Raw genomic sequence first — 25,921 nt, forward strand, 5'->3', positions numbered from 1 at the left:
TCCGATTGAGGCGCCTTAAAAACGTGTTTCATGTTCAAAAAACCCAACAATATGGCTGAATTACAACAGTTCTGCAAAGATGAGTGGGCCAAAATTCCTCCACAGTGCTGAGAGAGACTCCCTGCCAGTTATCGCAAACACTTGATTCTAGTCGGGGCTTGATGAGAGATTTTTTAATTTTGTGATTATGCTTAGATTGTAGCTTCATTTAAAAGAAGAGCTTGTGAATTGGAGCCAACACAGGAGGAGAGATTGAAGCCATATGTGTAGAGGAATGCGGTGACATACGACACTTCCTGTCATTCTTACAGACAAACTGGCTTTCTCTCTCTCTCTCCCCTTATATGGGAATGTCTGCATTTCTATACATACCAAGTTATCTTCTGTTTCAGCTACTGACAAGCTAATGGCCTCTTTCTCCTTTTATGGAAATGTTTTTGCCACTCCTACTTCCTTGAAAACTTGTATAAATAAAGCAAGTTCTGGATGCCCTGGGCGGTCTTTCCTCTGTCTCACATTTGTCCTGCACACATCCAGTGCAGGATGGATCGGGCCATGAGGGGGGATCGTCCATGTGTGCACATGTATTAAGATATCTTGAGTCTGAGTTCCTTTGCCTTCTACAATTTCTCTTCACAGGGCTGCTAAGGGTGGCCTAAAGAGTTCTTAGGTTTACGGGGCAATCATCATAAATTCTAAAAATAAATCTATTTTCTTAAAACAATCTTTTTTCTGATTTGTTTTAATGTTTGGTTTAGTACAGATTTTTCTTTTTTTTTGCCCTGCATCTACACTGTTTGTGAGTTTTGAGTAATGAAGATGTGAAGCTTGGATAATAATAAAAACACTATGAATTCTTTTAGTTTCTTTATTTGTCCTCCTTCATTTATACATGAACAGAAATGTGAAACATAAATGAGTAGAAGTCAAAAATAGAACGAAGGCTGCAAATTTAATCTTATTTAACTTTGAATGAAGTGAAACTTTAGTCCCATGGACAGCTGCACTATATATGAAGACAAAGGGGGACACGATTTTATTAAGCATTTAAAGACACTCAAACTTTGCCTCTAAAGGGCTCTAACTCTGCACATAACTTCACTCATGATGTAACATCTCTATTCCACCAACCCAACAACAATAACTGTAAGTGAAAACAAGATTGCAACAATAGCAGCTTTATTACTATAACAAATACAGTAAACACAGCTTCTTTAAAACTCAATGTGAAACACACTGTTCCAGAAGCACAGCGGGGGACTCCATTCACCTGATCCCAACATGTCACAGTATATAAAGTGTGTGTTTATATGGCACACATAATCAGATAACACAATGAAAAACCTGCCTGCAGTTTAGAAGTTTGTAAAACTAAAAAAAAATTTTTTTTTCAAATGATACTTAATCCATTTGGGGAAACAAAAATATTTAGAAAAGACATAGAAAACATCAGCATATATACATATATTAATAATGCAGTTTAATAACTGCTCATGTGAAAGTGAAAAAAAAAGTGAACTCAAAGCCACATCATCACTTTTAGATAAAGCTCATTTAAACTGATTTATAAAAAAAAGGGGAAAAACTTTTTTCCTCTCATTTCTTTTTTCAATGCTTTGTAAAATTCATGTGAAATAAAGTAAATTCTGTCCTGCATTCGTCTGCTTTTGCTTGTTTTGAAAGTACATAATCATGATTATTAAATGGTTAAAGGTGATTTGGTAATGCATTTACTTTCTTTAAAACCTATTTGATAACCATTACAGTCACAACATGAAAGTTCCTTGTGTTTCTTGTGGTTTGATTTCAGAATAAACCCCTTCGTCAGCTGCTTCAGTGGCTGATTCTCCTGCCCATAAAAAAACAACATGACTTTTAGTAACATCTTACTTTAAACTGACAACTTTACCCATTTATATCATTTTCCTTGATGGATAAATGAAATGTAAAAGAGAAGAAAATATGGTACCCATTTTATTGCTTTGCCTACTTTTGTCACTGTTACATTCAGCCTTACTGTAGGTGGCATCTGCGTACAACAGGCTGTCATCTATGAGAGGATGGACAGTTCATCACGGTAAAATAGGATGACATTCTTACCTTTACACTTACAAATTCACTTCCACAGGATCTGGGGCTCTGTACAAAGCCCACACACCTGCCTATCCCTGCCACTACTTAAGCTGAAGAAATGAAGCTACTCATCGCTGGGTCGTTGTATGACTCGTGTCAGTGTAGCCCCAGCTCAAGTCTGTTCATAGTTCTTGTTGATTCTTTGCCCTCGTACTAGTTTGTATATTCTTGTTCTTGTAGATATAGATATATTCTTATAGATTATCTGGACTTGTCCCTGTTTTCCCAGAGTGGATTTTCATGAGCGAGTGGAGAGTGGCTGGCAGTCTATGTTGTGTGGCTGAAGAGGAGCAAGAGTGATTTCACTGTTTTCTTCCTCCCTTGGATTTCTTAGAGTCCCTACCCATGCACTCCTGTATAAAACACCTACCCTTGCACTATTGTGCATACACTTGGAACATTATAAATAAATTCTCTGTATTCTTCCAAGCATTGGAGTCCTGCACTTGAGTCCTCAGTTTACTGTGACAACAGGCTTACTTGTCGCTCCTACAATATTTAAAAGTAGAACGGAAGGCAGAGCCTTTGGCTTTCAGATCATCTGATTGTTGGGGTTTTCTCTGTTTTACTGTAGGGTCAATGAGTCAGTTGTTGTTGTGATTTAGCCCTATATAAATAAAATTGAATTGAACTGAATTAACTTGAATTCTTACCTTTCTTAGTGAAGTTTTTAAGCTCAATCAAAGAATATGTGAAATCCCTGCATTCTGCTAAAATGGAGAATTAATATATAAAAATGGAACATAATCACAATGAGTCTGCATACTTATATGAAACTATAAATGCATTACCCTTTTCTCTGTCATCGTAGTCTCCGATTGATTCATATATACAAGCATCACCTGCAAAAAACAAGTCAGTGATAGATTAAACATTAACATTTCAATATATGATTTTGATCATCTTTTAAATAAAAAAACTGCAAATATCAGAGTCAAAGTTCACAATTTGACAATAAATAAATGAATAAATAAAGTAACAATAGCAAAATTGTTATGGTTAAAGCTGACCTTGGAGAGAAGTGTTTTGGCTGTGTTGAGCTTCACCCTGGTTGATCCTGTGTTTCATAGCAGAGCTCTGGTTTGTGCTCTGAGTCCTAATATAGTAATAAAATATAGTAAAACATTCAATTTGATAAGAAACACAGGTTGTAATTCTGGTTTGTTGAAAATGTGAAGTGGGAGATTTGAACCAACCTGATAAAAGTTTTATCTGTAAAAAAGACAAGTACATGTTTTTCTTTTTACTTTTTCTGGTGCTGTGACATTACATGGAGTGTTCAGGATACATCTGTGATTCTGAATAATTACATAATAACGAGATCATAATCAATCTCGTATCGGAAAGAAAAAATCTCACCTTTTAACAGCTTTATGTAACACAGCAGCAGAAGAAGAAGAATCAGTAAAATTCCACAAAGAAGTCCAGCGATCAACAGAGTAGGAAACGTCTCAGTCCTGGACTGTGCTGTAAGAAAGAATAACATTAATTATGAGGTGAGGTGCAACCAGGTAGCGTCAGATGGACTAAAGCATAATGTCTCTTATAATATTATAAAATAGAGCCTCACAAACAAGTGGAATAATCACAAAGTATGCATATGTAAGTGTTAAAAGCTTCTTTAGGCTGCTCCCTTGTCACAAAGACTCGCCTGATATTGCATAATTTTTTGAAGAGTCAGTTTAATATGATGGATACTTTGTAGTGTTTATGCCACAATATCCATGTTTGTGAAGCCCTGAAATCTGACCTGGTGCTTTGTGATAACTTATCCATGCTTATTTTGAATGAAGAAGGTTCAGCTTTAAGTTAAAGTACCCTCTGACTTCAGCTGCTCAGTATTTCACTGTCAATCTTAATCTCTCCTACAAACTTAGACTCTGGTCGGACATATATTTCACTATTCTCCTAATGTTAAGTTAGTTCTGTTTGCATCTTGTATGTTCTGAATTACTTCATATTTTCTGTTCTGAAGATAGTGGATAGAAACTTGTGGAGAGAGACACAATATCACCCAAAAATCCATAACCCCTGCCACATTACATAAATGTTATTGATTGACTTTGCATGTTACTCAGTGAAACATGTATTTGATCCCTAAGTAAACTGTGACTAAATACTTGGTGGAGAAACGGTTGTGGGCAAATGTAAAGGTATGTAGATTGTGGGGGTTGCCATATAGTGCCTTGAATGGCTTGTCTGAGAAAGGCAAGAGAAAATCAAAGAGAAGACAGAGAACCCGCACGCGCTCGTTTGTGCGTGTGGAGCCAAGGAGAGGAGAAGTAGCCGTCTTGCGCATGTTGTCACGGTCAGCCACATTAAGGAAGCGTCACGTTTCGGCTGAGCCCAAAAGGGGGATCCGAGAGGTCAGTCAAAATTAAGTTGCTTGTACGAAGCTTGGCTTTTTCTAGCCGCTAGCCACAACATGTGGTGCTGCAGGCCATCGCCGACAGCGTGGTGGTGGGAAGTCGGAGCGAAAGTTAACCTTAGCTGCACTGTTCTTTAAGACCCACCTCCGTTTCCAGTTGGATTAGGCTGAGTTCGGCCGTTAAGTGAATGTTCGGAGCTAACGAGTCTCTGCGAGGGCTTTAGCGACCTCACTTAATGTTGCCAGTTACTGGCCTGAGTTTGGGCTCATTCTAAGAAACAAACACAAGAACAATGTGAGTCAGCGGTGAATAGGGTATGTGTTTCGTTCGGCTGTCTGTGAAAGCGTTGCCGTTGCGTAGCCTGGTGATTTTCCCACGCAGTGTCACCCAGAGACAAAGGTATGGTTTCTATTTTCTTTGCTTTTGTGGACCCCAAACTCTATTGCTCACTCCGGCTGCTGTATCTTTGGTCAGCTTAACAGACTAGGATCCCACTGTCGTCTCCTGTTCACTACAGTTACACCTTCAAAGAAGACACTGTATATGGTTTCATATCCAAAGGACATTTTTGTTGGGACTGACTTGTAGAAACTGGGACCATTTCCTTATGAACATTGTAAATTGTGTTATGTTGATGATACAGTGTTAATCATTCGAGAGGGGACAGTGAATTGATGTAATCTGGAAACCCTTGGTTTTAAAGGAGGGTTTCTGTAAGCGCTCTAAGGAGAATTAGTTCCTTTTATTTCTATTATGTTGTTCGTGTTGTGATTTTTGGACCCCATCTATTGGAGCATAGACAATTCAGGCCAATATTTACTCAACTATATCGGGTCATATTTAAGCATTTTGTTATGACGTAAAACTTGTGTAAATTCTAGTTATAATCTGGATTGTTTTATGTTGTAATGTAATATATTAAGCTCCATGAATTTGTCCTGTTTTGTTGTGTTGTTTTAAAGTGTTGGTAGGTGTCGTAAAGGCGGTGTGTAGTGGGCCACCATGTGGTGATGAAAGGTGAGGCTAGTACGCAGGGCATGGAGGAACAGTTTTCTGATCATTGCTGTGATAGTTATTTCAGATATAATATCATAGAAATGTAAATGGAGCTCCTACTTGAGACATTTGTTTTGTACTTTTCGAGTTTGTGTAGAATAAATAAATGTTTTTCCTTTTTTTACATTTTCCTCATTTTTTGCTACTGAAAGGCATACAAGTACCGTAGTTTTCGGTAAGCTGCTACTTTTTCCCCACACTGTGAACACTGCGGCTTATACTGACGTGTGGCTAATGCATATTTTTTTCATGCGGCCAAAAACATTTTGCCTGGTAACAGTAGACCAATCAAAATGATAAGTAGTATATATACGCTATATATTTTTATCGGTTGTTAAGAGATGTTGTAATGTTGTTTGTGCACTGTTACATAAAAAAACCATAAGCAACGTAATTTGTGTGTTACCAACACATACGTATACTTAAAGGTAGTCGTGTTACAGGTGCTGTTCGAGGAAAAAAAGCATTTGCAGTATGTATTTTTGTATGTTACCATAACGTTTATGTTACCACGTTGATGTTACCTTACGGATAAAATTAAACGTTAAAAATCCTCACGTGTAATATTTCTGTGTAAATATCTCATATTACAAGTGAAATGCATACGGCTTAAAATCCGGTGCGGCCTGTACAAGTACAAAATAGATTTTCTTTCTATAATTAGAGCATGCGGCTTTTAATCAGGTGCGCTCTGTAGTCCGGGATTTACGGTAATCTAACAAAAGCACAAGTCAGAAACTTTACGTCCTGCAGAAGTGGCAAAGAAGGACCAAAGATTGCCGCTACACCATCTATAGCTAGTCTAAACCAAGGGGTTTAAAACAGTGTGGTCACCATAGGATTGCACTGCCCTGATGTTGTGAGCATTCAACATCAGTATACCTCTATGTAGGTTTCCAACAACATATAAGAAGCAATAAGACCAAACTGCCATGCTATGAGAACATCCTTCTTTTTGCTAAGCACAGGAGGGGAAAAGGGTCCAAGCTGTATTAATACTGATGTAATTCACTTTCCTCCACTCTGTCCTCTTACATAGGCTCATAGTGCATTTTATCCTTTCAGTGCATACATTGTTTTTGCTCTAATTCATTATGATGTTTTATTTTATTTGTAAATTACGCCTTTCCATTATTTGTTGTGATGTCTCCTTGCTCCGACCACAACAACAGATTCACAAGAAGACAGAAGACTTCTCATAATAGATACAAATAGAAACATAAAATCAACAGAGAAAACTTAACACAGTATATTGATAATCATGAGTGAATGTATATTTCAAACTAAATTACTGAACTCACAGGTTATCTCAATGGTGACAACATCACTTATATCAGTGTAGTAAACTGGGTTTTCTCTTGTTCCTCTGCAGCGGTAGATTCCTCCTTCAGATACTCTGATATCTCTGTTTTGTTGATCTCTGATTTGACCTTCAGAGGTTGTTTGGGTTCGTCTGAACCACTCATATTTCCATCCATCAGAGCTCTGCACAGAGCAGGTCAGTGTCACACTGCCCCCTACAGGTATGATTGTTGTTCCTGCTGTCAGTGTGGCCCTGGGTCTATGTGCTGTTATGAAAGAGGAAGAAAAATAAATAAATATCTGTGATTCGTTATAACAACATATGAACACTGAAAAACAATAAAGTTTATATTTTTATTAGTTGATCTCTAAATGACCACAGCATAAATGTTTGTCTATTCTCTGTTGAAGGAAACACAATGATGCATTAAAATGTCTCTTCCTCATTTTTTGGTTTAGATAACAGAAACATCTTCACTTCAAACTTCATGAAGCTTTTGATGTTTCTTCTTTTCCTTTAGAAATGTAATTAAGTTGAATTTCATCCATAATTGCTGTTGTTAAAACTCACACACCTGCTAATGATAGATTACAGAGTCTGTGAGTATTGTAGCACTGACTTTACTGTGAACGAAGTAACAGGTACAGTGATCTTGGTTAAAGTTCAAATTTCAGTGACAAATTGAATTAAATGTTCTCTATTTTATAATTCAGTTGAGCATTTGAACAGGGATCTACAGCATCTACATTTATGCTGTCAGTCACTGAAGACTTACCTAATACAGTTATAGAGACAGTATTACTGTTCTTTATATGACCTGAGCTCACCCTGCTACCAAAGCACTGATATTCACCACTGTAACCTGTAGATGTAATTTCTAATCTAAAGTCTTTGTCTGCGTTGTAGGGCACAAATTCTCGACCGTCCTTCTTGATTTCGTAATACCAGTCAGTGTCTTCTCCTTCATTCATGTCACATTTGAAGGTAACAAACTCTCCAATGAAAAAACTGGACGAGCTGGGTTCAATAGTTAGCACAGCATCTAGAATCCAACACAACCACAAAGTTTACAATCTGAAACACTTTTATGCACGACACAATCTGTGACAGTACGTTCATACACTGTTCATATATTGTTCATATATATATTTTACTATTCAAAACACAAACTGTGTTTATATTCATAAAATTATAAATATAGTGATGAACAATGAAATAAAAACAACAATGTGAAGTGCTTAAGACTGATAAAGCAGGTAAGATGAATCTTTACTGAATAAATAAAAAAGAAAGAAACAAGAAAAGTAAAACTTTTCAGTCACCTTGAACATGTCCAGTGCAGAGTAGCGTACAGAGCACTACAATAAAAGAAAAAATGTCAGACATTATCAAATAAAAGACACTCAATATGTGTGTGTAGTTTGTCAATCATACAGATCATGTTAGTGTGTTTATGTCATACTTGAGTGTCTAAGGAGCTCGGTGAGAAAGTGACTGGACTTCTTTAGGTTTCCTGAAGGTGTTTCATATCTTTTCTGAGAAGCTTCTTCAGTTCTAAAACCAAATGGTGGAGTATCCCAGGTATTTAAACCCTAGTGGTGGAATCCCTTAAGAAGGCCGTTAACTCAATATTGATCCTGTGCCTCATCACATGAGCCAAGGTGTGAACAACAGTGTGGGTCATTGTCACTGGAGGTTTGACTTTTTTTGTTAACACTAGAATTACTGAGCCTTTTTTTTCCCTGGTGCAAGTCCCTACTACTAGATTTACTAGCCCTGCGCAGATTTGCATAAATTCCCCCGACCCTAACACCTCTTGGCACCCCGCTGAGATTTTCACAGGTCTTCAGCTCCATTGTTCCCTGCAAGGCTACTTTCCTTCTTTACCTGCAGCGTACACACGCACATCTATATCTACATACACACACACACACACACACACACAATATATATATATATATATATATATATATATATATATATATATATATATATATATATATATATATACATACATACATACATACATACACACACACACACACAGTGTTGGGGAGTAACGGAATACATGTACCGCCGTTACGTATTTAAAATACAAAATATGAGTAACTGAGCGAGGAGGGAGAAAAAGGAGAGTGGAAAGTGTAGAATAAGGAGGGGATGTTTTTCTCATTATCATTTAATATTTTAATATCGCGTACCGTCAGGTAGAGAAGACATGACAACTCGTGTGATTTCTACTCCCACCAGCTCTGTTGCATCTTTTACAGGGCAGGAGGGGAGCGGGTCGTCGGAAGCTACACCAGAGGAGCACGAACCAAGGGAGAGGCGAGTAGTGTCGGTGGACTACACCACCCTGAAACCTCAGGATTTGATTGAACGCGCTACCGGGTTCAGTGACAGTAACATCTGGCTGGACTGGATAGCCCAAAATGCTAGAGAACAAAAAGTGGCTAATTGTGTAGCCTGCGCTTCGGCAAGGCCGCGTTTATTTATAGAGCCTGCACCTCTGCATCCAGAGGATCAGTGGGGCTATAATTGTATGTTGCAAATAACTAGAGGAGCTGTGAATACGGGGAACTGCACTGTGTTGTCCAGTCTATTTCCCCCTATTGGCAAGCTCACGCAAGTAGGGCCGTTTATGCCCCGGAAAGATAATTATACGTGCTTTAAGTTTACCACAGATAAAGTTAAATATCGGTTGGGGGAAATTGACCCCAGTTGGTGTTCGGTCACCCAGATCGGGAGGACCACCAACAATGTGAGTGATGCAGCCACCCTAATTGGGACTTGGGCTAGGAGCGGGCTGTATTACTATTGCGGGCACAGGACTCTACTGGTACGTGTTCCTCTTGGGAGCGTGGGGACGTGCGCGATGGTGAGACTAGGAGCGCCACTTATGCTAATCGGAAATAAGGTAAAATCAATTCCCTCACACAATACGCGCACTTTGACAGCCAGGCGCAAAAGACACATTTTAAGGAAGAGAGGAGTACATGACACAAATGTTTATGACCCTAGAATGAATTCCCCCACCTGGATCGACTCCATTGGAGTGCCCAGGGGGGTTCCAAATGAATTTAAACTTGTTGACCAAATAGCAGCCGGGTTTGAAAATATTCCAATAATTTCTGCTTTCTTTCCAGTGACTCCAAACAAGAATGTAGATAGGATTAATTATGTTCATTACAATGTACTGAGGCTCTCTAACCTGACCAGAGACGGCATGGAGGGGTTAGCGGAGCAGGTGGGTCCGACCTCGTTAATGGGAGTGCAGAATAGAATGGCCCTTGACATGTTGTTAGCGGAAAAGGGGGGCGTATGTGCTATGTTTGCCGACCAGTGTTGCACCTTTATTCCAAACAATACTGCTCCAGATGGGTCGGTAACCAAGGCTCTGGAGGGCCTAAAGAGCCTTTCTGAAACTATGCATGATCACTCCGGTGTTGGTAATCCGTTAGAAGGCTGGCTGACCTCAGTGTTCGGACGGTGGAAGGGGGTCATCGCTTCGGTCATGTTTTCTTTGTCTGTTGTGGTGGGTATTATGATTATTTGTTGTTGTCTCATCCCTTGTGCCAGAAGAATGTTCAAAAGTATGTCTGTGAGGGCAGTGGACCCTGGAGTCATTACTCCAATGTCCATGATGCCAATGATGCATGTGGAACTGAATGTGTAAGCCAAGGAGGGACACAACTGTTTGTGACCTCTGGATTCTCCAGAGGTCAACAGAGGGAATTGTAGAATAAGGAGGGGATGTTTTTCTCATTATCATTTAATATTTTAATATGCCATTATTAGTTCATTAGAAGTATATAACCAGCTTTGCATTAAGCATAAATTGAAGTTTTTGATCTTACATTATTCTTTGCATTACAGTGATGGTGATAACTTTAGTTTGATCTTTTCTTACAGGTACCAGAATAATAACATGATTTTCCATTGCAGATGTAACCATGATCATTCCATACACATTGCAGTTTGTTGCTCATTCTAGAGTTGTGCTCAAGGTAATTAAAGGTTAAAAGCTACAGCCAGCGCGAGTCTGGCTGATCTATGGAGGGCAAAGGCTTTGAGCTTGGAAGGCCGCACGCGCTTACACAGCACTTATAAGATGTTATTCTTGATGATTTTGTGCTTAGTCATGTTTTAATATGTTTTAAGTAGAAGTAGCTGATCCAGCAATATTCATTTAATATTATATACTTGATTTAGAGCAATACACACTGATGGTCTTAATAAATGAAAGAGTCCTTGTAGCTGCCATGTTGTGTCTTAGCAGGGTACAGACGGTTCCAGGAGACGGGGGCAGTCAGCATCTGCCCTCGGGAAGGAGACAATGTTATTCTTTGTGTTAAATAAAATTGTCAACATTGATTGTATTACACCTGTCACTACGCATGAGGGGGCGTTCTAATACCCTGATTTCATAAAACTATGGTGATGTGTTTTTTGAGATGAGATCTGAGACTGTCTGCATACAGTGTCCATCTCCCACGTGTGTGATCATTAAATCATCGTTTGACTCAACCCGACCGGACCAGTGTTGTTATTGTGGGTTTTTCCTCTGGTGTCCATCTCCAATATTTTTGAACCATAACAAAAGGTACGAGTTGTCATCGAGGAAAAACGGGAGCTGGAAGCATGTAAATATAATAATAACCACTTCAGCCAAGAAGAGTGCCTGATGAGCCCAGTTGTAAGTAAGCTATTAAGACTCGACTGTACACCATGTTCATGTTTTCCTCCGAAAACAATAAGTTCCGTTGGAGCAGCCTTTCAACGCCTCTCTTTGTCTCTCGCAAGAAAAGTTGACCCAGACAGCAAAGTAAAGCTATTTTTCGGCTACGAGCCGACAGGGACCCCGCCGTATTAGTCAGAGGTCCCTTTACTACAGTTCGGAGTCGCGGACCTTCAGTAATAGTAATAAATCACACAGCAATAGTACATTCACGTTGTTGTAAAAAGCATGATAATATATTAAGTAATCCAAAGTATTCAGAATACGTTACTGTCATTGAGTAACGTAACGGAATACGTTACAGAATACATTTTGGGGTAACCTTCCCAACACTGTATGTATGTATGTATGTATATATATATATATATATATATATATATATATATATATATATATATATATATATATATATATATATATATATATATATATATACACACACACACACACACACACACACACACACACAGGGAGTGCAGAATTATTAGGCAAGTTGTATTTTTGAGGAATAATTTTTTATTATTGAACAACAACCATGTTCTCAATGAACCCAAAAAACTCATTAATATCAAAGCTGAATGTTTTTGGAAGTAGTTTTTAGTTTGTTTTTAGTTTGAGCTATTTTAGGGGGATATCTGTGTGTGCAGGTGACTATTACTGTGCATAATTATTAGGCAACTTAACAAAAAACAAATATATACCCATTTCAATTATTTATTTTTACCAGTGACACCAATATAACATCTCCACATTCACAAATATACATTTCTGACATTCAAAAACAAAACAAAAACAAATCAGCGACCAATATAGCCACCTTTCTTTGCAAGGGCACTCAAAAGCCTGCCATCCATGGACTCTGTCAGTGTTTTGATCTGTTCACCATCAACATTGCGTGCAGCAGCAACCACAGCCTCCCAGACACTGTTCAGAGAGGTGTACTGTTGTCCCTCCTTGTAAATCTCACATTTGATGATGGACCACAGGTTCTCAATGGGGTTCAGATCAGGTGAACAAGGTGGCCATGTCATTAGTTTTTCTTCTTTTATACCCTTTCTTGCCAGCCACGCTGTGGAGTACTTGGACACGTGTGATGGAGCATTGTCCTGCATGAAAATCATGTTTTTCTTGAAGGATGCAGACTTCTTCCTGTACCACTGCTTGAAGAAGGTGTCTTCCAGAAACTGGCAGTAGGACTGGGAGTTGAGCTTGACTCCATCCTCAACCCGAAAAGGCCCCACAAGCTCATCTTTGATGATACCAGCCCAAACCAGTACTCCACCTCCACCTTGCTGGCGTCTGAGTCGGACTGGAGCTCTCTGCCCTTTACCAATCCAGCCACGGGCCCATCCATCTGGCACATCAAGACTCACTCTCATTTCATCAGTCCATAAAACCTTAGAAAAATCAGTCTTGAGATATTTCTTGGCCCAGTCTTGAGGTTTCAGCTTGTGTGTCTTGTTCAGTGGTGGTCGTCTTTCAGCCTTTCTTACCTTGGCCATGTCTCTGAGTATTGCACACCTTGTGCTTTTGGGCACTCCAGTGATGTTGCAGCTCTGAAATATGGCCAAACTGGTGGCAAGTGGCATCTTGGCAGCTGCACGCTTGACTTTTCTCAGTTCATGGGCAGTTATTTTGCGCCTTGGTTTTTCCACACGCTTCTTGCGACCCTGTTGACTATTTTGAATGAAACGCTTGATTGTTCGATGATCACGCTTCAGAAGCTTTGCAATTTTGAGACTGCTGCATCCCTCTGCAAGATATCTCACTATTTTTGACTTTTCTGAGCCCGTCAAGTCCTTCTTTTGACCCATTTTGCCAAAGGAAAGGACGTTGCCTAATAATTATGCACACCTGATATAGGGTGTTGATGTCATTAGACCACACCCCTTCTCATTACAGAGATGCACATAAACTAATATGCTTAATTGGTAGTAGGCTTTCGAGCCTATACAGCTTGGAGTAAGACAACATGCATGAAGAGGATGATGTGGACAAAATACTCATTTGCCTAATAATTCTGCACTCCCTGTATATATATATATATATATATATATACATACACACACACACACACACACACACACACACATATATACATATGTATATATATACAGTGTTGGGAAGGTTACTTTTAAAATGTATTCCATTACAGAGTACAGAATACATGCCCCAAAATGTATTCTGTAACGTATTCCGTTACGTTACTCAATGACAGTAACGTATTCTGAATACTTTGGATTACTTAATATATTATCATGCTCTTTACAACAACGTGAATGTACTATTGCTGTGTGATTTATTACTATTACTGAAGGTCTGCGACTCCGAACTGTAGTAAAGGGACCTCTGACTAATATGGCGGGGTCCCTGTCGGCTCGTAGCCGAAAAATAGCTTTACTTTGTTGTCTGGGTCAACTTTTCTTGCGAGAGACAGAGAGAGGCGTTGAAAGACTGCTCCAACGGAACTTATTGTTTCAGAGGAAAACACGAACACGGTGTACAGTCGAGTCTTAATAGCTTACTTACAACTGGGCTCGTCAGGCACTCTTCTTGGCTGAAGTGGTTATTATTATATTTACATGCTTCCAGCTCCCGTTTTTCCTCGATGACTGCTCGTACGTTTCCACTCTCCTTTTTCTCCCTCCTCACGCTCACAGACCCATGACGTGTATGGCAGTCCATTCTCCCTGCAACACGGACTACACTGCCCATGATGCTACATTCTTTAGAGCTATGCTTGTAGCATTCTGCCTGTTAGCTTAGCACAACAACAACAACAACAACGAAAAGGCGCTCTCTCACCTAGGAAACACACAGTCGCAGAGAGAGAGAGAGCGTCGCCCTGTAGCCATGGCAACCATAACGCTGCCGCCTGGAACAACAGAACGTAGCTGTCAAACAAAACCCAAACAGTCCTGACCCGCGACAATATGAAACAGGAAAGTACCGCAGTGTAATCTATTTCAACAAAGTAACTGTATTCTGAATACCACCTTTTTAAATGGTAACTGTAACGGAATACAGTTACTCATATTTTGTATTTTAAATACGTATTCCGTTACTCCCCAACACTGTATATATATATATATACATGTATATGTGTGTACATTTTTATTTAGCTGCTTTTGTCTTGCACTGTCCACTTTTTTGCAATGACAATGCAGATTTTCCACTTGTGGGACAAATAAATTCAGATTTTCCACTTGTGTGTGTGTGTGTGTGTGTGTGTGTGTGTGTGTGTGTGTGTGTGTGTGTGTGTGTGTGTGTGTGTGTGTGTGTGTGTGTGTGTGTGTGTGTGTTTGTGCAACATTGGCATTTGTTTACTCAGATCCAAGGCAGGCCAAACCTCTGTGTTACAACCTACATACAAAAGACACACATTCACAATATATGGGTACACAAGTCTGTTTTATTTCAAGGTGTTTCAAACTTTACAGCATTTGCAGACCCAGTGTCCATCACCCCTGCATTTGGCACAGGTGAATTTCTGACATGTTGCACAGGTAAACCTGCTGCGATTCCTGTTGCAGCTCTCTTGCACCTGGCACTGTGTTGTCTTTACGGTCCCTGGCACAGCAGCTGCAGCAGCTTCAGCAGCCTGCCTCTGTGCTAATATTTCCTTGTGCTGCATGAATCGGCAACGAAGCTGCTAAGCTAGAAAACTCAGAAACAATCTTCTTTTGCCCAGTAATGTTGTTTTGCGCTGCAGCAGTCTGTGCGACAGTGAAGTAAAGAAATTGTCCGTTGTGACATTTCTCCCAACATCCAAAAATGGCTCCATCAGTTTCATGACCACGTTCTCTGCCAGCCTCTCTCCCTTCTGACAACTGGGGTCCTTTCCCAAGTAAGGAGATGCACTGCAGACATATTTGGTCTCCAAGTCTGTGGCCATCCAGAACTTGATCCCAAATTTGTCTGGCTTGGTTGCAATATACTGTGTGAATGGACAGCGAACCTTGGTAGGGAACAGCTGTTCATCTATGGTCATGTGTTCTCCTGGAGTGAAACTCTTAGCACAGTTCTCATTGAAGCGTGTCCAGATGTCGGAGATCGCCGCAAATTTGTCTGTCTTCACCCATTCTGCCCATGTGTCCCTGTCATCAAATCGAAGGTGTTGTATAATTGAAATGAATCTATCTCGGGGCATTGTCTCTTTGATTACTGGTACCAGAAATCTTTCTGACCAGCAATCCACAATGGCACCAACAGCACACATGCTTGCTCTTACAAACAGGATTGAAATGAATGCCATCAGTTCATGAACTGACAAATTCCAGTCCGGCTCTGTTCTGTGGGCTTGATGTACTGTGCACTCCCTGATGGTCTGCAGCATTCCCACGTCTAACAGGCAAAGGAAGCTTTGGAGCACACTTGTAATCTTACGCTGTCGGAAGATAAACAAATAGAGAATGGTAAATTTACATGAACCTCACTCTAAATGGGTTTATATAAATATCATATCTACTATGGCAGTGACAAACCTTAGCAGACTCTGTGGGTCCAGCTTGCGCAGTGAAGCACGAACGATTTGCTACTGCACTGGGCATTCCAATGTCCTCCTCTACCCACACAGTGCCGTCTTTTGCTGTGTGGCTCTGGCTTCTTCCGTGGAGGCATGTTGGGTTCTTGTTCCGTCTCCTTTTCAGATTCTTCTGAGGAGGTATCAGTGGCCTGCTGGACAAATGAAACCTCTCCGCCATCAGAATCTGCTTCGTCCATTTCCTGAAGCAAGGCCAAAGCCTGTGGTGCAGAGAGGTTCTTCCTGCGTGGCAGTGATACAGAGGCCATCCCGATGTGCATTCTTAGAAATGCGAACAAGAAATGATTCTCCCGCCTGGGTTGGTCTACTTTTATGCACAGCACTGTGCTGTAGTCAAGCAATGCCACTCCCTCACATACACAGTGACAATGGAACAATGGAAGATCTGTGCTGAGAGTCAAGGAAGGTGTGAATGTGTGTCTTTTATATTTGCAAGTCAGTCAATGTGTGGGATATTTTGTATAGATACGGCAGCAATTTCTGAAAGTTGTAACACAGAGGTTTGGCCTGACTTGGATCTGAGCAACTCTGAGTGAGCAAATGCAAATGTGCCAGGCCTCAAGGATAATGGGTGGTTTGCACAACAAAAGCTGGAGGAGAAACGAGCTGACGGCCTGTGAAAATCTCAGCAGGGGTGATTAACACCTCGGGACTTGCAGCAGAAAATAAACAAGCCAGTAATTCTAGGGGGCAGGCAAATGCAGGGGGGGGGACTAGAGGGGCTTGAGCGCCCACCCATTTCCTGATGGGTGCCCAAAGTGCCCTTTTGTTGAGGCAGCTTTTTAAAAAAAATTTATTATTATTATTTTTTTTAATGTGTGTGTGCGTGCGGAGTCTTGTCTGTGCCCCTCAACAATAATATTTAACTATTAATCACAGTTTTGCTAAATAAAAGGATCTGGCTTGCATCAGTCACATGATCACATTTAATCAATGATCGCCCTTGACGGCAGAACGCGCTGGTTACGAGCCGGGAACGAGCTCACAAAGAGCACGCGCATTTTTTGCAGTTCGGAGCTGTAGGAGAAACACAAGTTAACTCAGAGACACAGACTGATGCAACAAAACCAGTAAGTAGGTGTACAGCGCACACTGTAGTGTGTAGCACCCAGGAGTATTAGCTTATTACGTACACGTTGGTATGTTGAAACAAACGAGCGTGCTGCGTGTGCAACAGCGCGACAAACATTACCTGTCCTTTTATTAACTGCACAAGTAGTGCTGGTCATAGCTGCTGGGTACCTGTGTAAGGCTGTCATGGGTCTGTAGCTCTGTCCACCGTTTTAGGGAACATATTTAGTTTTAAGGTAAGTTTCCGGGCTTTTCCTGCCTTTCTGGAGGGATTATATTTCACTAAAAAACGATCTAATATGCATGTCCACATAATTATGCATTATTATAATTATAATATATTAAAAAACACACGCTGTATTTTAAAGAACATACATTAAGAAGCAGATTATATTAGATTTATATTTTAAACAAGACAAAATTTGGATTTTACAGCAGTAAAATGATTGTATCTCTACAGTTTAAAAATGTAATAAGCTTTGCCCCTGCACAGAGTGGATAGTGAAACAAATGGAACACACGCCTCCGCTGCTTAAATAATGATAATATTAATGATATTATTTCATATTTATTACTTCCCCCTCCTCATTGCTTTATTATTGTAGCTCTAGTAATAAATAATAATGTAAGGATTCTGGATCAGCACCATGATGCCCATAGTATATACAGTATTCTGAAGAAGGTCTAAAATGTCACTGTGTGTGCGTGCATGTGTGTGTTTTATTTAGATGGATTTAAAAAAAAAAAAAATTACTCATGATATAACATTGGAGGTGGAGGTGGTCAACAATTACAAGTACCTCGGGCTGTGGGTGGACAACAAACTGGACTGGTCATGCAACACAGAGCACCTGTATAAAAAAGCCCAAAGCCGACTGTACTTCCTCAGGAGGCTGAGGTCTTTTAACATCTGCAGGAAGCTCCTGAGGATGTTTTACCAGTCAATGGTTGCTGGAGTACTTTTCTATGCTGTGGCGTGCTGGGGGAGCAGCACAGCAAAGAAGGACTCATCCAGGCTGGAAAAACTGATCAGGAAGGCTAGCTCTGTGGTTGGCATGAAGCTGGACACTCTGGTGTCAGTGGCAGAGAAAAGGACACTAAAAAAACTGCTGGACATTATGAACAATGCTGGGCATCCTCTGCACACGGCCATTAACAACCAGAAGAGTCTGTTCAGTGACAGGTTGCTTCTCCCAAAGACAAGAACCAACAGACTTAAAAACTCCTTTGTCCCACACGCCATCAGACTGTTTAACGCCTCTCTGGAGGGGAGAGGGAGGGGAAACAGGAGGACAAAGGAGGGGGGAACGACTAAGCAGTAGTGCCTCTTCACTTCACTGTGCAATACCTTTTGTGCAATACTTTTGTTAATAGTCAACGGTGCAATAGACCTCAATACTTTAAATGTGCAATTCACTTGTATTTTTTATTTTTATTCCTATTTATTCTATTTATCCCTGTGGCGTGGGTGTGGTCCTTGGCCAGCTGCAGAGGAGGCGTGAAGCAGTGAGCTCCCGGGGCGGCGCAGGGGCGGGGTGAACAGGTGTGCTGGGATCTGACAGTGATTGTGTCTCTTTATATGTTGGCAGTGACAGACGGAGACGGAGGTGACAGCAGAGAAAGAGAGCGCGGAGTATATGAGTCCACGTACAACCCCGAGTTTAATAAAAGGTTTCTGCATTGTCAAAGTCGCTCCGGCTGGTATTTCTTGGGTCCACCGTTACACTGGTGCCGAAACCCACGCGTGATGTCCGGTCCCCTGCTGGCTCCCCCTGCTCCCCCGGCGGCGCCGCCGCCCGCCCCGCCGCCCGCCCAGCCGCTGCAGATCTTGGGCCAGATGATGGTGGACATGGCGGCGATGGCGGCTCGTCAGGCGGCCACGCAGGACCAACAGTTGGCGTTGCTTCGCCTGCAATCGGAGCAGCAGACCGCGGCTCTGGGGCGGCTGCTGGGGAATGCGGCCGCGCCGGCTCCCGCCCCTCCGCTGTCGGTGACGTTGCACCGGATGCGGGATGGGGAGGACCCGCTGGTTTTCATCGAGGCTTTCCAGGCCACGGCGGTGGCCTGTCGGTGGCCGGAGGAGGAGTGGGCCGCCCGGCTGCTGCCGCTTCTGTCGGGTGAGGCCCAGACGGCGGCGCTGAGCCTGCCCCCCGGCTCGCGGGGGGTGTTCGAGGACGTGTGCCGGGCGGTGCTGGATCGTTTGGGGCTCTCCCCGGAGGATTACCGCCGTCAGTTCCGGGCCAGCAGGATGTCGGGGGGGGAGCGGCCGTTTGCCTGGGCTCGGCAGCTGGAGGATGCGGCAGCGAGGTGGCTGCGACCGGGCCCCTCGGCTGGGGAGACGCGGATGCTGACCATGGTCGTCCTCGAGCAGTTCGTGGGAGGCCTGCCCGAGGCGACGGCTCGTTGGGTTAGCTGCCACCGCCCGGCGGATTTGACGGCGGCGGTGACGCTGGCAGAGGACCATCTGGCGGCCGACCCGGTACCGGGCCGTGAGGAGCCGCGGCGGGGCGCCCGTGTTTCGCCGCCCAGGCCACCGGCGGCGGCGTCGCAGAGGAGAGGCGGCGGCCCTGCGGGAACGGAGCAGGCAGCAGGGTGGAGCCCCAGGAACCCGTTCCGGCCGCTGCTTCCCGCCGGAACCCCGGCGGCCGCCGAGGTTGCCCCGGAGCCACGGGGAGCCGCACAGACGCCGGGGCCGGACTGTTGGAAGTGTGGGCGGCCGGGGCACCTGCGCCGAGACTGTCCGCTCATGGAGGTGGGGCAGGTGTTCCGCGTTGCCGGCGCTCCAGCGCCCGCCCCCGGTCCAGGAGTGACGTACCGCGTGCCGGTAAGGTGTCAAGGGGGTATTCGCCATGCTTTGGTGGACACGGGCTGCACGCAGACTCTGGTCCACCAAAGTTTGGTTCGCCCCGGGGCATTGTTGGAGGCTGACTGGGTGGAGGTTAAATGTGTGCACGGGGATATTCACAAGTACCCAGTAGTGTCACTGTTGCTGAAATTCAGGGGCAAAACGCATAGAGTGAAGGCGGCGGTTAGCCCGCGCCTGTCGCATCCCCTTATTTTGGGTACGAATTGGCCGGGGTTCCACAGCTTACTGGGGCAGTACGCGGGGATGCGATCGCGGTCTGTAAATTCGTGTGACGTTTGCGCGGCGCTCGGCGGTGACGCGGGGTCGACCGACGCTGACTCTGGGGGGGAGGAGGAGGCGGGGACTTCCACGGAAGCCCCGCCGCCTCCCGTTGTGTACCCCACGGAAGATTTTCCACTAGAGCAGTCTCGGGACGACACCCTACGCTCAGCCTATGACCAAGTGATGGATATTGATGGTCGCTCGGTGTGCCCCGACGCTGCGCGAACGTACCCTCATTTCCAATTGCGGAACGATCGGCTTTATAGAGTGAGCCGTGACACTCACACTAATGAAATCCGCACACAGTTATTGGTGCCGCAAAGCCGCCGGGAAATGATTTTCCAGGCGGCTCATTCGAACCCCATGGCAGGGCACTTGGGTGGCGAGAAAACTCTGGAGCGCATAATGGCCCGATTCTATTGGCCGGGCATTTGGGCCGACGTGCGCCGCTGGTGTGCGTCGTGCCCCGAATGCCAGCTGGTTAACCAGCCGGCCGTGCCAAAGGCGCCGTTGCGCCCATTACCGCTGATGGAGATCCCGTTTGAGCGTATTGGCATGGATCTCATCGGGCCATTGCACCGGAGTGCACGCGGCTATCGCTTTGTGCTGGTCCTGGTGGACTACGCAACGCGGTACCCGGAAGCAGTGCCGCTACGCACCATTTCAGCGAAGAGCGTGGCGCAGGCACTGTTTCAGGTCATCTCCCGAGTCGGTATTCCGAAAGAAATACTGACTGACCAGGGCACGTCGTTCATGTCGCGCACATTGCGGGAACTGTACGAATTACTGGGTATTAAATCTATTCGGACCAGCGTCTACCACCCTCAGACTGATGGGTTGGTGGAGAGGCTGAATAAGACTTTAAAATCCATGATTCGTAAGTTCATTCGCGAGGATGAACGCAATTGGGATCGCTGGTTAGACCCTCTGTTGTTTGCAGTGCGGGAGGTGCCCCAGGCCTCCACGGGATTTTCTCCCTTCGAGCTGTTATACGGCAGGAAGCCGCGGGGGGTGCTCGACCTGATTAAGGAAAACTGGGAGGAAGGTCCGAGCCCTGCGAAAAGTGAAATTCAGTACGTGCTGGACCTGCGAGCAAAGCTGCACACACTGGGGAGGCTCTCACGGGAGAATTTGCTCCAGGCCCAGCAGCGGCAGCGACGCCTGTATGACAGAGGGGCTAGACTCAGGCAATTTTCACCGGGAGATAAGGTGCTTGTGTTACTTCCTTCTTCCAGCTCTAAATTACTCGCCAAGTGGCAAGGACCCTTCGTGGTCACACAGCGAGTGGGGGACGTTGATTATGAAGTGGTATGGTCGGACAGGGGCGGGGCCACGCAGATTTACCACCTCAACCTCCTCAAAGCCTGGAGGGAGGCGGAGACCGCTTCTCTAGTGAGCTTGGTAAGAGGGAGAGATGAGTTGGGGCCGGAGGCGCCAAAGTCTAGCATCCCCGCCTCCCTCCATTGCAGTGACCATCTCACACAGGCCCAGAGGGCGGATGTTGCTGCATTGCAACAGCGCTTTGCCGACGTGTTCTCCCCCTTGCCCGGCCGTACTTCTCTCATAGAGCACCATTTTGAGACGCGGCCTGGCGTGACGGTGCGTTCACGGCCCTACAGGCTGCCGGAACATAGAAGGCAAATTGTTTTCCGGGAATTGAAGGAAATGCTGAGGCTGGGAGTAATAGAAGAGTCACACAGTGCTTGGTGTAGCCCCATCGTCCTTGTAGTAAAGAAGGATGGGTCTATACGGTTCTGTGTCGATTATCGCAGAGTGAATGAGGTGTCACGTTTTGATGCTTATCCCATGCCCCGGGTCGACGAGCTCCTGGACCGGTTGGGCACCGCTCGCTTTTTTACGACTCTGGATTTAACCAAGGGCTACTGGCAGATTCCCTTGTCTACAGAGTCCCGGGAAAAGACGGCCTTCTCCACTCCGTATGGGTTGTACCAATTCGTGACGCTTCCGTTCGGCTTGTTCGGCGCCCCTGCCACTTTTCAGCGCCTCATGGACCGGGTGCTGCGGCCCCACGCTGCCTATGCTGCCGCCTACCTAGACGACGTCATCATTTACAGTGACACGTGGGCGGGGCATGTGCGGTGTGTGGCCGCGGTGCTGGAGTCCCTGAGGCAGGCGGGGCTCACGGCCAACCCGAAGAAGTGTGCGGTTGGACGGAGGGAGGTACAGTATTTGGGGTACCACTTGGGGAGCAGGCAGGTGCGACCTCAAGTGGAGAAGACGGCGGCGATTGCATCCTGCCCGCGTCCCAAGACGAAAAAAGAGGTGAGACGGTTTCTGGGGCTGGCCGGCTATTACCGGCGGTTCGTCCCAGGGTTCGCGGACCTGACCAGCCCCCTGACTGGTCTCACCCGCAAGGGTGCCCCAGATCTGGTCCAGTGGACGGAGCGGTGCCAGGCGGCGTTTGTGCAGGTGAAATGGGCTCTCTGTGGAGAGCCGCTGCTGTTCACACCTAACTTCTCCCTCCCTTTCTGTCTGCAGACTGACGCCTCGAGCAGAGGGCTGGGGGCCGTTTTGTCCCAGCAGGTGGGGGGAGTTGACCGGCCGGTCGCTTACATCAGCCGGAAGCTCACGGACCGCGAGTCACGGTACAGCACCGTGGAGAAGGAGTGCCTGGCGATCCGGTGGGCGGTCGACTCCCTTCGCTACTACCTCCTGGGCCGCCCGTTCACCCTCTGCTCGGACCACGCCCCGCTGCAGTGGCTCCACCGCATGAAGGATGCCAACGCCCGGATCACTCGGTGGTATCTGGCCATGCAGCCCTTTAAGTTCAAGGTGATCCATAGGCCGGGTGCGCAGATGGTCGTGGCCGATTTCCTCTCTCGCTCGCGGGGGGGGGAGTAGGTTCGGCCGGATGGGCCCCGGCCTCAGTCGGGCGGTGGGGATGTGTGGCGTGGGTGTGGTCCTTGGCCAGCTGCAGAGGAGGCGTGAAGCAGTGAGCTCCCGGGGCGGCGCAGGGGCGGGGTGAACAGGTGTGCTGGGATCTGACAGTGATTGTGTCTCTTTATATGTTGGCAGTGACAGACGGAGACGGAGGTGACAGCAGAGAAAGAGAGCGCGGAGTATATGTGTCCACGTACAACCCCGAGTTTAATAAAAGGTTTCTGCATTGTCAAAGTCGCTCCGGCTGGTATTTCTTGGGTCCACCGTTACAATCCCCTTCGTATATTTTATTTATATATGTCTCTGTATTTAAATATGTGTGTGTGTGTATATATATAATATTCTGCTCACGCTCTGTAACTTCTGTCGGTGCTGTGCTTTTGGAAACCGAATTTCCCAGAGGAACCCACCCGAGGGATTAATAAAGTTTTATCTTATCTCTTATCTTATCTTATCTTATTGTCCAGACATGCCTGGTAAGGACATGAGGAGGAAACAGCAGGAGCTGTGTGAGGCTACTAAAGGCAGTGCTATAACATTTTTCTGTCATCATTTTATTATAGATTAAGTGCAAGAGTTGTTAGGTGTGGATAATTAAATTATAGTTTATTGCAATAGCAAGTTGTGCCTTGTTCTCAGATAGACAGCAAGTGGAGAGTGATATATGAAATGATGGGATGGAAGGAAGAAGAGAAGCAAAGAGTGATTCACAGGCAGAGCCTAATTTATTTCTCACAGTTTTTTGTTGCCTTATGGTTCCAAGCGCTGTCACCAATCTTTGCATTTTGTTATTATCTCATGACACTTGTTTAATCAGCTACCATCTCTCCTGTGGACTTTTGAATGTCTACAGTCTCAGATCAACACAGCCCTGCCCTCCAGCACTATCCACAGCAACCCCTCAACAGCAACATTGTACCCATCAGGTAAAACATCGGCTACGTTTGCTTTGCCTTGTTGCCCATATTAGATTTTTGATGAATGTGTGTTGTTGTTATTCAGCCTGGTTCAATGTGCCCCTTTTTAACTTTGAGCACCCGCCCCTTTAAACCTCTCTGCACGGCCCTGCTAGGGGGTGTTGGGTTTAGGGAAGTTACGCAAATTTGCGCAGGTTTAGTAAACCTAGTGTTTGTTAATCCTGTCCTTTCTGAAAGTCTTTGCAATCAGAAATACAATCTGAATAAACACATACAATACAAATACATTTTCTACGGGCTCCTATGGTTCATATGTTTATCTGTTTTTTTTCTTCATATCTATTTGTGTTATTTCAGCAATAACATTATATGTAGCAGAACCTGGAACATAAAAATATGACAATGCACAGATACATTGATTAAAAAAATCTTAATATGAGTGTCGAGTCTGAGTCAAGAAATGTACTTGATAATGAAGGTGGGAAGCCGCAATAACAGGCAGACAGAGATGGATAAATTCATCAAATTATCACTGATGGAGAAACAAACATTTCTTAGATAAACTAAAGCAGCTCACCTCTGATCTGAGTCAGTGCACTAAATCTAATCCAGTCTACAAACAACCATGTTGGTAACAAACATGAGAGTCCTCTGATCACATGACCTGAAATGGTCAAATGACTGATGCTCTGTTCTTCTTACTAAAACATGTTTATGGATCAGTATGAATCAAACAATAGAAGTCAGTGATGTACTCACAGAATAGGCCCAGCTCACAGAGCAAAGTGGCTCCCATCCTCACATCCAGCAGTGACACGTCTGAAAACTTCTACAACTTTCTGTAAAGAGAGAGAGTGAAGCAGCAGCACAGCAGATACCAAAGAGCTGAGAAGGAAACAAAGAGGTTTTTTTTTTTTACTTCTCTCTGCTTCCTTCCTTTTCAACAGAACTAAAACTCTTTAACAAGATCTGACCACGGCATGACGTGTTTATACTCTTTTATATTTATTTCAATTTTCATCTCTCCAGGGTGTATCCCACGTCTCATCCTAAAACAGCTTTGATAGGCTCCAAATCATCTGAGACGCTCAACTTTATAAACAATTAAGAAAATAGATTCATAGAAGAATAAAGTTTTAACTGATGCTGATAAACAGAGATGTCAATATATAACTAAAAATACATATGAACTGACAAAGCTGAGCTTGACTCATTTAAAGTATTTCATTACACTAATGCAGATTTTTTTTAACATGCAATTGTGGTTTGCTGATAAATTCACCCACATGTCGTGAGCAAGCTCAAGCTAAACAGAAATAGTGTCGTTAACCAGAAGTGGGCATGAGGCAAGAGGAAGTCCTGCCCCCTCTCTCAGATTGTATCTCTGTTACTTTAAAAGTGCTGCTGTGTTTATGGTGATGTCAGCTGGGCTGAGTTGCTGAGGCTAATGGGTAATGGTTTTGAAATCAAATAAACTTTAAACATGTGACAAAGGTGTAAGTGTGGCATGCTGAACTTCAATGCCACATCAGTGCCACAGTTTCACACTTTGTACTTCATATTTTACAGAAGAAAAGGAAGAAAATGCAAACAAAAAACCAAATAGAGGTACAATGTCGCTTCACCTGCAGTTACACCCATTTACTTGTATTTATATTTATTTATTACTATTATTTTTAAATGGGTAACTACTATACACAGATCACAGCCACTTAGCAGTGGGTGTTTCCCCTTTTCACACTCTGGAAACCTTTTAAGAGACA

The 25,921-nt window shown here is 44.0% G+C and overlaps 2 protein-coding genes across 2 annotated transcripts; one reads left to right on the forward strand and one right to left on the reverse strand.

Annotated features, from left to right (window-relative positions):
* Positions 1 to 1,417: 1,417 nt before the first annotated feature.
* Positions 1,418 to 10,158, reverse strand: LOC146674608 (uncharacterized). The gene is made up of 12 exons (XM_085401099.1): positions 10,073 to 10,158; positions 8,324 to 8,415; positions 8,184 to 8,219; positions 7,637 to 7,903; positions 6,860 to 7,126; positions 3,493 to 3,600; positions 3,330 to 3,345; positions 3,144 to 3,229; positions 2,925 to 2,975; positions 2,787 to 2,843; positions 1,970 to 2,050; positions 1,418 to 1,849 (listed from the first exon to the last, which is right to left on the reverse strand). Exons 1-12 carry the CDS (start codon positions 10,156 to 10,158, stop codon positions 1,767 to 1,769), a joined length of 1,230 nt encoding a protein of 409 aa, XP_085257225.1. The 3' UTR covers positions 1,418 to 1,766.
* Positions 10,159 to 19,040: 8,882 nt separating this feature from the next.
* Positions 19,041 to 23,687, forward strand: LOC146674609 (uncharacterized). Its single transcript, XM_085397381.1, has 2 exons — positions 19,041 to 20,037; positions 23,377 to 23,687. The coding sequence occupies exons 1-2, from the start codon at positions 19,051 to 19,053 to the stop codon at positions 23,377 to 23,379; spliced, it is 990 nt and encodes a 329-aa protein (XP_085253507.1). The 5' UTR covers positions 19,041 to 19,050; the 3' UTR covers positions 23,380 to 23,687.
* Positions 23,688 to 25,921: the final 2,234 nt, after the last annotated feature.

Source organism: Rhamphochromis longiceps, linkage group LG3, assembly GCF_057381845.1.
Source record: "Rhamphochromis longiceps isolate RC_006_pf linkage group LG3, R_longiceps_female_GT1.1, whole genome shotgun sequence".
Lineage (NCBI taxonomy): Eukaryota > Metazoa > Chordata > Actinopteri > Cichliformes > Cichlidae > Rhamphochromis > Rhamphochromis longiceps.

Excerpts from the sequence above, each read along its gene's own strand:
- LOC146674609 (XM_085397381.1), top strand. The coding sequence starts at position 19,051 with ATGATGGTGGACATGGCGGCGATGGCGGCTCGTCAGGCGGCCACGCAG.
- LOC146674608 (XM_085401099.1), bottom strand. The coding sequence starts at position 10,158 with ATGTCAAGGGCCATTCTATTCTGCACTCCCATTAACGAGGTCGGACCC. Across the intron at positions 2,051-2,786 it reads TAAAAACTTCACTAAGAAAG|ATGACAGCCTGTTGTACGCA; the intron begins GTAAGAATTCAA and ends ATCCTCTCATAG. Across the intron at positions 1,850-1,969 it reads TAGGCAAAGCAATAAAATGG|GAGAATCAGCCACTGAAGCA; the intron begins GTACCATATTTT and ends TTTTATGGGCAG.